Source organism: Semicossyphus pulcher, unplaced genomic scaffold, assembly GCF_022749685.1.
Source record: "Semicossyphus pulcher isolate SPU_LCO1_2020_fin unplaced genomic scaffold, fSemPul1.0.p SCAF_19, whole genome shotgun sequence".
Lineage (NCBI taxonomy): Eukaryota > Metazoa > Chordata > Actinopteri > Labriformes > Labridae > Semicossyphus > Semicossyphus pulcher.
In genome coordinates, this window is record NW_027211692.1 from 1,022,153 (window position 1) to 1,035,812 (window position 13,660).

Genomic DNA, 13,660 nt, shown 5'->3' on the forward strand with positions numbered 1-13,660 from the left:
CACTCTCTTCAAGGTCACCAGACTCCACTGACAAAACAGTCATTTTACCTCTGAGAGCATGGGAGATGCTGCTCGACTGCTGCCTAAATTGGAAGTGTTTTTGTGAGTGACTGTTTTAAAGGGTTAGCTTCGATCCAACACAACAAAATGCCACAAAAACTCAATTGAGTCAGCAGTAAACCAGCAGCTCACATGTTCTGCACTGTGACAAATATTGTTGTTTTCAACGGAGTCTGGAGTGTTTGCAGAGAGCCACGTGACGCCTGTAAGGTTGACGTATGGTCTGTCTCTGCAGGGATCCTTTCTGTAATGTCGTCAGACACACTTAAGTGGCAAAAACAAAAACTTTCAATGGACTCCAAAGTAAGATGATGTGTGTGTGCACCTGTACAGGAAGTCAGCCAGGCCGTTCAGGCTGCACTGAGCCACTCTGGAGCCCAGACTCCTGTTGATGGAGGCAGAACGCTCCAGATCGACCTGCAGCCTCTGAAACAGCAAACACACAGTCAGTGTGATTTCTTTGATTGGGGGAACCTCTGTGGATGAACAGTAGTGTTCAGTTCTACATTTAAAGCCCAAACAGAAGCAATTACTTAAAAAAATGTCCATAAATGATCAGATAACAGCGAGTGTCCACTGATACGGTTAATACCGTCATCACTGACACTCACCGCTCACAGAGAGCTTCTCAGTAAAAACCTGTTAAAAAGTTCTCTGTTTAGCTTTTGGATTGTTTTATATTTTATTTGATCCATTTTTGATCAAAACTCTGCTGCTGGTTTCAGTGGATAACATGAACTGGTTCAAACCTGGGAGCTCGTTTCGCCTGTTATACTTTCTCCTGCCACCAGGGGGCAGCAGCTGGTTTAGGAAATGAACAATGTTTAAGTGTGTGTGTGTGTGTGTGTGTGTGTGTGTGTGTGTGTACTGTGTATTACTCATGTTGGGGACACACTGTACGTCTGCTGAAACACTGTCATTGTGGGGACTGTGTTTGTTAAAGGGGGCTGGGTATGTTAGAGAAAGTCTCCGAGAAATGAATGTAAGTCGGTGTAGTGTCCTCAGAAGTCATGAGAACACAACCAGGTGTGTGTGTGTGTGTGTGCGTGTGTGTGTGTGTGTGTGTGTGTGTGTGTGTGTGTGTGTGTGTGTGAGAGAGATCAGGAAGTGCTCGATGTTGACTTTGGCTGCGATTCAAGGAAAGGCTCTGAAAACAATCAGTGTACAAAACACAGCGGAATCCACCTTTATGTAACACCTCGCTCAGATTCAATAACCTTTATTTAAACGGACAGGAAACACTGATCAGAGCTGCGTTCAGACTGAGTACCTGTATGACGGTCTTGGCCAGAGTGATCTGATACTCCTCGATGTGCAGCGTCTCCATCCACCTTTTCTCCTCCTCGTCCAGCACCTGGCTCAGCTCGGTGGTCACCTTGGCCTGCACAGGGAGGAGCCGGGGATTAGAACAAACACACCTCAGCTCCAACAACAAGCTGGAGGATGTTCTCCGAGAACATCAACAGCAGAATAATGCAGATTCCTTAAACAAAAGCTGGCTCGACTTTGGTCTCGCTTATTGCACTACATCAAAGGGAGAATTCAGAGCAGGTAGTGAATAGCTCGTAGCATTGTGCTAACCCTCTGAATCCCATCTAAGTGCTTTGTTCAGCCTGTTTCATATGTCATAGTTTGTACTGATTCAAAACACACTTAGCCATTGTCTTCATGAAGGAGGAAACCACATACACTTTGAAGACACGTCTTCGTTCACATCTATAAAGGCTACGCTCATCAGCAGCTAACGCATTCTTCTGCAATCAGACGCACTCAGAGAGCAGGTGTGCTGCTATTTTACACAACAGTCAGTTCCGACAAAGTAATCTGATTGGATAAGAGGCATTCCATGAGTGGCGGTCTGGAGAACAACATCACTGGGACGCCTCAGCCGGTGTTCTGAATACTGTTAATGATCACAGCAGACCGTGAATGTCTACGCTGATCAGGCTGGTGCCTCTGAGTCACACACAGACTCTTGTTTCACTGGTCGATGATCAATTAAAACAAACAGATGAATGTGATAAAATCAGCTGATCTGTGGTCACCTGGAGACACAGAGAGCAGGAGGATGTTTGGGTTGCTTGGCAACAACAGTCCAGTTTCAGTTAAATTGTGGAACTAGCTGAGTTGGTGGAGCAAAACAAAGACCTGTTGTTGATTGTGACTGTTTACTGTTTGCGGCCTGCATAACCTGCTGGATAAAAACAATACTATCATGAACACCTCTGACCTAATGATAGTGATGCTATTAGTGATGATGACATCGAGGATGTAGTTTATGCTCGCTAGGATTTTCATGATGACGATGATGACTATACTGATCCTGTTGATGATGCTGATGATGATGATGCTCTGCCTGTCAGCACCAGTGTCCGATCGCACCTGAAGCTGTGTGTTGGCTCTCACTGACTTCGTTCCCTCCTGGTCTTGAGCGTTGCTTGTGTTGTATTAACGCTCAGATGTACGTCGCTTTGTAACTTTGTAACAACATCACACTCGAGGTCGTGATGTTGCACTGAATATCATCACGGCTAAGCAGGGTCCTAAAACACAAGGATCCCTTCAGACAGACATTTTAGTGAGGTTTAAGTTGTTTCTTTTCAAAGCCATAAATCTACATTGTCAAAAGCATTAATTTACCTGGCAGAACACTGATGTTGGTCTAATGCTGCCTCCATCGGTTCATGAGTTTGCTATGAATGATACACAAATATCGTGTTGTACTGTGTCCAGACAAACACTAAAGGTCACACAATAACACAAACTAGCGAACTGTTTGAGGCAGCAGCAGAGCAGCAGCTCCTGTGTCCTGTGAGTTTAAATCAGTGTTTTTTTGAATGGAGTCTGGTGTGTGTGCAGAGAGCGATGTAACGTCTGTGTGTGGTTAAAACAATCATCTTCCTCTGTAACAAAAAGGTCTATCTCTGTAGGGATCCTTTCTGTCATGTTGTCACACACTTAGAATAACAATCTGAGCCTGTCAGTGGAAACAACAAGAACTGTTAGTGGACGACCTTTGACCCATCAAGGATTATGTTGCAGCCATTACAGCCTGTTTCACTGCTGCAGAATGAACACATCGACTGGAGACATTCACACACTGTTTGTAGCTTTCCTTTTCTACCCAAAATAAGTTAAAAAAAAAGAAAAAAAAAAGGGTTTAAAGCATTATATTGTGTGTGTGTGTGTGTGCGTGTGTGTGTGTGTGTGTGTGTGTGTCTCACCCTGACAGAGTTGAGACAGTCTAGCTCCAGTCTGTCCACAGTCTCTGAGGGCAGCAGAGGACTGAGATGAGAGCGGTTGAACGGACTCGTGATACACACCGTCCCCAGAACATCTCTGAAACACACACACACACACACACACACACACACACCACATGACACTTGTACATACATTTACACAGAACCAAGAACCGTCGAAAGAACATTAAAATTTAGGAACATGAAAGTGTTTGCTCACTAAAGAGTCAGAGAAGTGTTCATTTCTCCTCCTTTGACAAAAACATCTCAACAAATCTCAGCGGCAATCAGGCATTGGTAGGAAACCTTAGAGTGTGTGTGTGCGTGTGTGTGTGTGTGTGTGTGTGTGTGTGTGTATGTGTGTGTGTGTGTGTGTGTGTGTGTGTGCGTGCGTGCGTGCGTGTGTGTGTGTACCTGTTGTATATGTTGTGCAGCCAGTCCAGCAGGGAGTAGATGTCAGTGATCTCCAGCTGGTTGTCGGTGATGGCCGCCAGTCTTCTAGCGACCGCCTGGTGGTAGCTCTGCACGTACACCTGAGAGGTCAAAGGTCGATGAGCATTGTTAGGTGCACATTTAGAGCTCTTCCTGGTAGGTGAGGTCATCACAGTCGTCACTTACAATAACAATAAAGCTTAACAGTGATTTATAATAAGTGCATCAAACCAAGGTGACGTTTGTTAGCCTGGTACCAGACGGGCTCGTGTTTATCAGCGCTGAGGGATGAGACAGGTCACCCTCCTGACTTCCATTATGATTCAGGTAATGACTTGTCAATCACAGGTAGCCCCGCCCTTTTCTTTGTTTCATGTGTGAAATCACTGATATAAAATAAATAAAACCTGTCTTTATGTCCAGGTGTGGTCTCACCTGGAAGGGCTGGTACTCTTCAGGGTAAATGGACACCACGTTCCTCTTGGCGGCCCCCAGGTCCTCCACCACCCGGGCCCGGAGCCGGTCCAGGTACCCGTCCAGCTCTCCAGCTGTGAACTCTGCTCTCTGAGGCAGCGAGCCGTCAGCCACCTCCTCCACCGCCTCCTTCCACCTCTGCTTCAGACAGCGAGGCCTCGGGCCCCCGGGGGCCGCGGCTTCACTGAGGGCCCAGTCTTTATCAGTCTGCTCCTCCTGCTGTAACACCTGCACGCACAGACCGACAGGTGAGGCAGCAGACTTACACTTGAGACCTCCGTGTCATCAACACTTGTTCACGTGTCCTGAAACACTGTTTCTGTTCAATCTGACACGTATGCTCCGCCCCCTGCTGGATTATTGGTGCTCTGCAGGCATAAGCGATATCCAAAATGGCCGCCTTCATGTTGTGACTGGAACATTTTGGCAGAAAATATTTGTTCATTTTGAAAAAGTTATGGTCCAAATACATTTTGTATGTTACAAACGAAACACTTCACAGCAGGTTTAAAGTTTTTTATCCTTTCACCCCTCACGTGTCATTTTACTGGCTCATGATGCAGACTGTGCACCACAAAGTCAGATACACAGTTCAATGATCTAACTGCACTGATTGGTTGAAAATTCATGTTTTCTTTAGACTGAAAGATGTAAAACAATTGTCTCAGTGCCCGTCATAAAACTAGAGTAAAATAAGTATCAGTACTTTTAACTGTCCCTGCTGTTATAATGGCAGTCCTCACCTGAACCACCAGGCCCAGGTTTGGCCCGGCCGTCGGGGAGCGCAGAGACTCCCTGACCACGGCCCACAGCTCCTTCTGCAGCTCCTCGTACAGCAGCTCCACGTCCTTCGCCTTCCTCCGCCCGCCATCTTTGACGCTCGAGCCGCCGGCGTCCTCTGGCTCGGCGGCGGCGGCGGCAGACTCGTTACACTCCTGCTCCAGCTCGAGGATGTGAGTGTCGGCCAGGACGAGGTCCCGCTTCTTCACCAGCTGCAGGATCTCCAGGACTGAAGGAGACAGGAAGTCGTACAACATTAAGATCTGACCTTCACTTGCACCTTTACTTTCAGGTCTGTCAGCCAATCAGCTCTCTGTATTCATTTGTTTTTCTTTCAGTGTGACTCGCAGATGTTTTGTCACTTTGCTTTGCAGGTGCAGGCAGGGCTGCTGCTGTTAAGTCTTTATACATTTTTATACTGATTACAGCAGGTGGTTCTCAGCCTGTCTGCAGGCGATGACAGATACGCCTCGAGAGGAAAACACATTCCTGCATCTGTGACAGTACGTCTTCAGTTTATTGTTGTTGTGCAAGATCCTCCTCAATGAATCCTCTTTATTCTGCATGATTAGCATTAACAGCTGCTCATCAACACACACACACACACACACACACACACACACACACACTCTGCTGTGTGTCCAGCGCTCTGGAGGTGGGTTGGTTTGAATTCAACATCAAAGCGTCCCTCCGGGAGACAAAGGGACGGAGCCGGAGGTTCCCACAGAATCACTGATCAGGTCATTGAACACTGAGAGACTTCTGGGAGGTTTCAGCTCATTTATATTCCAAACATTTAACAGACGGAGTGTGAAGGTTCATCGTCGGCCTCGGGGACGCAGCTCTGTGGTTCTAAAGGTCAGCTTTACAAGAGTTAACCTAAAGACTTTTTGGCTTTTGAGAGAAGAGAAATGAAACAAGGATAAAGAAAAAAACAGGCTCCATGAAAGTAACAGAAATGCGATGCGAAGCGAATGGGGGTCGCAGCAAGTTAACAGATTAAAAATCATTGTTTTCATTAAAAATCAAAGAAAGAACTATACGACCACTTCTCACAGCACCACTCTGTTCTTGTGTGGGACTCAAGTCTGATTTAAATAAACATTTACAGGTGAAACCAACCGCTAATTTTGGATACGAGGAAATCCAGTTAGCTAAAGGTTGGCAAGCTAACTAATCCGTCAATACTACTACTCCTACCGCCATACTACTTCTATTATCCTATTGACACTGCTACTCAGTTACAAAGAAGTCCAGTTAGCAAAGAACAAGCTAGATGTCAGCATCACGTGCTGCTACCACTTGTGATACTACAACTCCCAGCACTTCTACTAAACTACACAGAACTCCAGTTAGCTAAACTTAACACTCTTAAACTAGCCAACCTGTCAACACTTGCAGTGCTACCACTAGCCTACTACTAATACAACTACCCTACTGCTGCTGCTGCTGTTGTTACTACCACAGCTGCATAGAAATCAAATTAGCTAAAGTTGACGAAGGTCTGCTAAATAACCTGTCGATGCTTCTACTGCTACTATTACTACAAGTATGCTACTGCCACATTTACAAAGAAATACAGTTAGCTGAAGTTAGCATTAGTAAGCTAGCTACTACGGCAGCCACAACTACACTTCTCTTGATAGATAGATAGAGAGTTAGATAGATAGATAGATAGATAGATAGATACTACGTGTGCTAGCACTACTGAAAACCCTTTGGGACTGTAGGTGCTGGTGACAGTGATGAAGTGTGGACAGAGACTAAAGGGGTCTTTTTATCACCAGGGGTCTCTGCATTAAAACAAGAAGAAGCTTAATGACGTTGTGAAGAAGCGTGGAATCATGGGAGTTGTTGTCTTTACTGTTGAACATGAACTCAGAGATGATTCAGGCAGAAATCATGTTCATGGTTGAAGTTGTATTCACATCATGTTTGGTCACAGTGTCATTCTAATGAAGCTGCAGGTAACTTTCCTTCCTCCCTCTCTGACCACCATCTGGTACTGTGTGACATGAACTGTGAACTGTGTGAAGAATTTGATCACATTATACTTTAACGCAGTCAATCAATACACTTGGTGAATGTAACTTTTGTAACATTAGAACTACAGCAGGGTGTTGATGGGAAGACATCATCATCAGTGTGTCGCCCCTGAAGGACACTCAGACCGTCTGTGATCCTCCAGAGGCTGCAGGGCCGGTCTGAGGTCAGCGTTCATGTCTGTCAGTGTGGAGACGCTCAGGGAGGATCCTTTCTGACTGACAGGGCTGTGATGTCACAGCAGCAGAGTCGGGACCTCCCACTGTGATGACATCATTAAGGGTGACGAAGAGGATCATTTTCTGACATATTGATTTCCTGTCTTCACCACCATCGAGTCGCTTCTCAATCAGATGTTTGTGTTAGACGGTACTGATCAGGGCTGCCATTTTGTTTGGAGGAATAAATTCTCCGAAGTGACGTCAGAGTTTGAAAATAAAGCGTAAAATTTCAGTTTAAACATGAAGAAGAAGAACATCACGTCAATAAAGTTTACAGGGAGTCAAACCAGAATCGGACATGAGCAGGATAATCAGAGAGGAAACATGACTCACACTGTCACATCAGGAAGTACACACACACACACACACACACACACACACAGGAAGTGGTGCCATCTCCTGCTTCAACTGCGGCTTTGCCAGGGCTACTACTTCAAAATAAAAGCCTTCTGTGAGGCACACACACATCAGTTACTGCTGCTGTGTGTGTGTTTAAGAGAGAGAGAGAGAGAGAGAGAGTGAGCGAGGATGTGAGGTGCCAGATGTTGCCTCGTTCGTCCACCTCAGTGCCGGCAGAGGAAGACACACACACACACACACACACACACACACACACACACAGCCCAGAGGAAGATCATCTTTATAAACAGAACAATGTGAGGGGAACATCTCTGCTTTGAACTCACATCTCAGTCTTTTCAGTGAAATTAAGTTCAGTTCCTGCTGCAGTGAAGAGGTCAAAGGTCACAGGATTTAAGCCTGTACATCCTCACAGTTCAATGACTGTATATAAGAAGTGGAAATAGCCACTGTGATGTCGCCCTCTGGCTTCTGGAGTAATGTTTCGAAGCCTCATGTTTGATGGAGCCGGAGAAAGCCATGCAGTCTGTATCGTGGCTAAATCAGCAGGTAAATTAGCTGGTCAAAGACAGTGTTTCCTACAGAGTTGTTTATTCATCAGATGACCTGCGAGAGCTTGAGGAACGTAGCAAACTCCGAAAGAACCGGACTTTTCATCACGACTGACCACCAAGTCCTGACTCTCTGCACGGGTTGCTACATTAATTACTGTACGACAAACACTGAACGAGCTAACAAGCAGGTGTGGTGAGCACAGACACAGGTAGCTGCTAATCAGTGCTAACATATAATAAGTGTAGAAACTGTGTGTGAGACGTGTTGGATGGTCTGTTCGTCCAATAAAGCGCACACACAGATTGTCTGTCTGATATTTACATGAACAAATCTCCAAAAGGCTCCAACAGCACAAACACGGCCCAGAGGTTACGTTCAGTGACTGAGTTAGCTGAGGGGACACCTAGCAGACAGCTAGCAGCTCCCAGCTGTCACTCAAAGAGGCCACGCCCCTAATGCTGCATCACTTTAAGCCTTAATATAATGTAAACAGGTGAGCTGTATAAAGATTCTCCCCGTACAGTTGTCATGGAGACAGAAATGAGCTATAGAGACCCAAACTGTTTTTTGTACCAGGCTGTGAACATGTTTATTTCTGCTGTAAAGTTTAACATGGGGCTCTATGGGGACTGACTCACTGCTGGAGGCAGCCTCAAGTGGACACCAGAGGAACTGCAGGTGTTGGCACTTGTTCCTCATCCCTCAGCTTCAGTGTATTTCAAGTGTTTCTGAAAAAGTGACCGTGAGTGTGTTACAGCGTGGAGGTTAGTTTTAATAAGATCGATGGGTAGAGGTAACCACACACACACACACACACACACACACACACACACACACACACAGGTGTGGCCACTATAAGGTACTATATCAGCACTTTGAGCACCTTTAAACCAGACGACACTGGAGCTCGTAAAACAGCTGTAACAACACACACACACACACACACACACACACACACACACACACTGTGTATGTCATGTCACACACACCTACATACCCACATACATCATGCCAGAGAGCCCCTCCACACAGAAACACAGCTCTTATTGTTCAGCTGCAGCCTTCATAGGAAATCTGTTCCAGCTGGGTGGATGAGGCCCCGCCCACCTCCACCCTCGTCCACATACCATCAGCAGCCTTACACACCACTTCCACCAGTGTTACCATCACCAGTACCACGAACACCGCCCAGGCCATGTCATTACATCACTGCAGCCATGTCGCTGTGGATTTCAGGAACATCCACAGACTGTACCTGAGGAGAGGATGCAACCTCCTGGTTTCAGATTGAAGCCAGTACAGAAGTGTCTCAAACCTGAATCTTTCTAACATCCAGCAGGGGACGACTCCACTGGTTGATCCTATAGAAGTCTATGAGAACATACTCCTCCTCCTCTCCTGATTTAAACATGTTCCTAATGAGTTTATGGTCTCAGTCTCTAGTTTCAAGTCTTCTTCAACACAGCATGATGTTCATTTAGCCACTGATGCTCCCACTGAGAGTCACACAGACCAGGAAGAGGGGAGGGGTTAGGGCGGGGCTACCTGTGATAGACATGTTGCTACCATGGTGACCTGACTAATGTCCATACATTTAATTTAAAGCATGACTTTTTTAGCCATAATTAGCAATTATTATCACAGTTACGAATGCACCACCTTGATAACCAAGCTAGCATTAGCTTTTAACTCCAGTTCCTCCCTCTTGTCCAAATATGGTCACTTCTGGCTCCAAAAAACCCCAAGATGTTCACAGCAAAATGTTCAAATTCAAGGTTCAAAAGTTCACAAAGAAACGCTCGACGTCTCGGCGACTACATGTTCTTATACACAGTCTGTGAGAGGAATGCTCCTACATTAGTTTGTGACCGACAGCAGAGGGTTAACCCGGAGAGGCTTTAATGTACTGAACATCATTGAAACTCAATATCTGACATGCTCGTGGCTCATAACGTAGATGTATTCACCGCGTGATCAACCAGCTCGTCTCACATTAGCTCTTTTGTTAGCTCTGGTTAGCTCTGATTAGCTCTGGTTAGCTCTGATTAGCTCTGGTTAGCTCTGGTTAGCTCTGGTTAGCTCTCTGACTCTTGTGATTCAGGTTAACGTGGATCTGAAGTCTCTGAACTCTGTGACTCTGTGAAACTGAAGGAGCTGCTGAGTCAGACTCAACCTACTCTGATACACCTGGAGGAAAGGAAGGCTTTTATTTGTGTGGAGTTCAGTGTCGATCTAAGTACCTTTAATATACGTACCCAGTGTGTGTGTGTATGTGTGTGTGTGTGTGAACAGTAGCAGTATTGTGTGAGCGTGTGCAGACTGTAAGCTGAGCTCGAGTTTCACATTTTTCTGCTCTCCGGTCGTCTGTCGGTTCACTCGGAGCGGACTCGGCTGCTGCTCTTAGCTGACAGAGGTTCTGCTGCTGGTCTTTGTAGTTCTGATTTCAAACAGCAGGTTTCAACTCTAACTCCATTCTCACTTCTCAAGTTTCAGACTGTAAACAACGCAGCGCACAGAAAAGGAAGTCTTGGCTGCAAGTCCTTTATCTCTAAACCAGGGTTTCCATTAAAAAGAATCTGTGGCGGTCCTCGTGTCCTGGAAGCTTTCAATCATCCGGACAAACTGGTGAAATTTCGGTCAAATATTATCTGCATTTATTTAGCTTCAAAACAATTGACAGGTAGGCTGTATAAAGGGCGTAGGATAGGGAAATTACTGAATTGTCCCGACAATAATGTCCAAAAATGAATTTATGATACGTGTAATGTTGCACTTTCAACCTGCGGAGGAGTCGTGCATTAGACAGCCATCACTCTGTGTGTCACTGTACACGTGAACACTCCAAAAGCGGTGACTGTTAGCAAGCAACACACTGCACTCGCTAACTTCTGTCATCAGATGATCGACAGGAGATATGGATAACAAAACAAGCAAAGAAAAATGCACTTAACAAGAGTGAAATGAGGAAACATTTATCATTCATCATGTCTCCGTCTGTTCTGAAAGGCCCTACTGGCACAAAACCTGAGCTCAGTCAGCACCTGCAGGGTGGGGACAGCGCCGCGTTTCTGTGCCACACATGCTGCAGCTGAGGGGAGAGCTCTTTGATTCAAACAGGAACAGAAACCAAACCTTTCGATCAAGCTGAAGGCTGAAGTCTAACTGCTGGTGCACAGGGCGTAGTTTAAAGTCTGTAGTAACCTTCAGCTCCAAGTCGGACGTAACGTTACACCCAGGAGGACGCCCAGCCGCTGCACTCTGCTTCAATAACTTCACTGAAATTTATAACACGGAGCAACATGTCTCATGCTCAAATGACCTCACTCTGTGCTGCGTCCAAGCTGTCCATGCTCTCCTGCTCTCTGAGATCTCACATGTTCTCGTGAGGAGCTCGTACGCTCTGCTTCCACGCTACGCGGTGTGTTCAATACAAACAGCTCCGGCTCAAGTTGTGTTAACCCTCCTGTGCGATCTCGTGCAAGCAGAACTTCCCAAGATGCTCCACGTTCACGCGGCTGCTCTTCTGATTTTCTCCTTCAGTATAACAGATATGTAAACATTAGTCTGAAGTTACTTTCTTAATATGAGACTTATAATGTGGCCCTCATACTCTGCCGGAGTTTTACACTCACGTCAGGACGAATGGAGGATGGAGTATTTTAAAAAAGGAGTTGAAGAAGTTTCTGGAGCTTCGTTTGAACAGTCAGAAAACTGGAAATATTTTATGCTCGACCGTCCACTAATTCTTCCCTCTTCTCAGCGGGCGTGTACTTCATGTGAGAGCTAAAGAACTACAGACTTCACGTTTACTCATGCAACGTTTATGTTTCTCTCTCTCTCATCAATATTTTCAGGACGGATCATCTCATAAGTCGAGGATTGTGCAGCTCGTTCCCTGCAGGCACAGCTGGTTTACGTATGTTTCCTCTGACATTTCAACAATCATACTGTCCTTCGGCTTCATGTAGGGAACATAAGATCTGATGTGGCTCATTAAAACATGTTCCTATCAGTGAAACAGAAACTGACTCTCACACACGACATCAGAAACTCTCCATGTTTGGAGAAGTTACTTGTGACGGAGTTGTTTCATGACGTTTTCATGTTTCATGTATTTCTGTCAGTCTGCAGAGTCTCTCTGACAGGAAGTCCTCCAGCAGCAGATAGCTGCTCGGCTACAGGCTGTTCAGACCTCAGAGGGACGTCTAATCACTGATGCTATGACAGCCGTGAACACGAGCCTCTTATCAACACCATGAGGCGGACAGGAGTCTGTCCTCACTGTGCAGGGGGAGGACAGTCTGTCGGTGCTGGGGGTCAGAAATAGCAGCATGAGGGTCGATGTTCTCTGTCTCTGCCTTTAGTGAGATTTTGGTTGCAGTTTTTCCTTTTGGACACCAGAATTAGATTTTACATCGAGCGTTCAAAGTCCATACACACATGTGAGTGCATATAAACTAACAGGGCGAAGATAAAGAAGAACAGGGACCTCCAGACGAGTGTGCGGTGTGTTTGAAGAGTCTCTGAAGTAGACTTCCTGCTTCATATTTCACCTTCTACCTGAAACCTGCAGCGACACGCCGACAGACAGCCCGCAAGAGCTGCTGCTGCTCTGAGCCAACGGGACTCTGTCGTAATACGGCCGTCGATTAATGAAGCACGCACACAGGCGGTGTGTGAGGGATAAATTCCACAGTGTAAAAAGAACATTTCATCACCCCGTCCTGCTCTTCACCTCAAACATCAACTCTGCTAGGAGACCATCTCAAGGTCGACGCGGTCACATGACTCCAGTCGTCTCTCTGTTTGTGTTCAGCTCTGGACCGACACGTTCTCAAGCCAACTCGCTCCGCTCAGCACAGCGGCTCGGTCAGCAGCCCTACGAAACACGACAACCTCACCTTTGCCTGGTTAGACTTTCAAACTAAAGCGGTCAAGTTAGTGATCATGAATATTTGACATTTTAAAGAGCAGCTCCAGTCATGTTTTAAGACGTATAAAATGCTCTGTCTGATGTGTTTAATTACCTTGTAAAAATCCTCCCGAGGCATCTCCTCCTTCTCATTAAACCTTCACCAATCTGCGTAGGCCCCGCCCACTGCACATTTCCAACTGCCCCTCCGTCACGAAAAAAAAACACGTCTCTGCCATCGTTTAGTGGCAACTTGTTGAAGCTTCGCTAGCTTGAAATGTAGTAATCAGTAGAAGTAACGTTCACGTTAGCGTTAGCAGTCAGTAGTGAGTTTGCAAACATTACGATGGCGGCTACAGCCGGCTCGCACATCGCTGAAGTGGTTGCCATAGGTTACACATAATGATACATAACGGGATTGGCTCCTTAGGTTTGTGACGTCTCAAACTCGCCAATGGTACACTCCTTGGTACACTGCAGTTTAAAAGCAGACGATGGAGATGACTGCTCATGTTGTCCCTGAGAGATCATGAAGAACTCCACATGGAGAGGTGTAAAGGTTAAACACTGGATTTTACCTG

The 13,660-nt window shown here is 46.0% G+C and overlaps 1 protein-coding gene across 3 annotated transcripts in view; it reads right to left on the reverse strand.

The window, feature by feature from the left end:
* Positions 1–13,660, reverse strand: part of exoc3l2b (exocyst complex component 3-like 2b) — a 53,204-nt gene that overhangs the window by 7,357 nt on the left and 32,187 nt on the right. For all 3 annotated transcript variants that reach the window (XM_069668274.1, XM_069668273.1, XM_069668275.1), the window contains exons 4-9: positions 4,952–5,217; positions 4,170–4,436; positions 3,717–3,835; positions 3,285–3,399; positions 1,331–1,441; positions 386–486 (exon numbers count right to left, since the gene is read on the reverse strand). In XM_069668274.1, the coding sequence (XP_069524375.1) occupies positions 386–486; positions 1,331–1,441; positions 3,285–3,399; positions 3,717–3,835; positions 4,170–4,436; positions 4,952–5,217 (979 nt within the window). The remainder of the gene's footprint in view (positions 1–385; positions 487–1,330; positions 1,442–3,284; positions 3,400–3,716; positions 3,836–4,169; positions 4,437–4,951; positions 5,218–13,660) is intronic.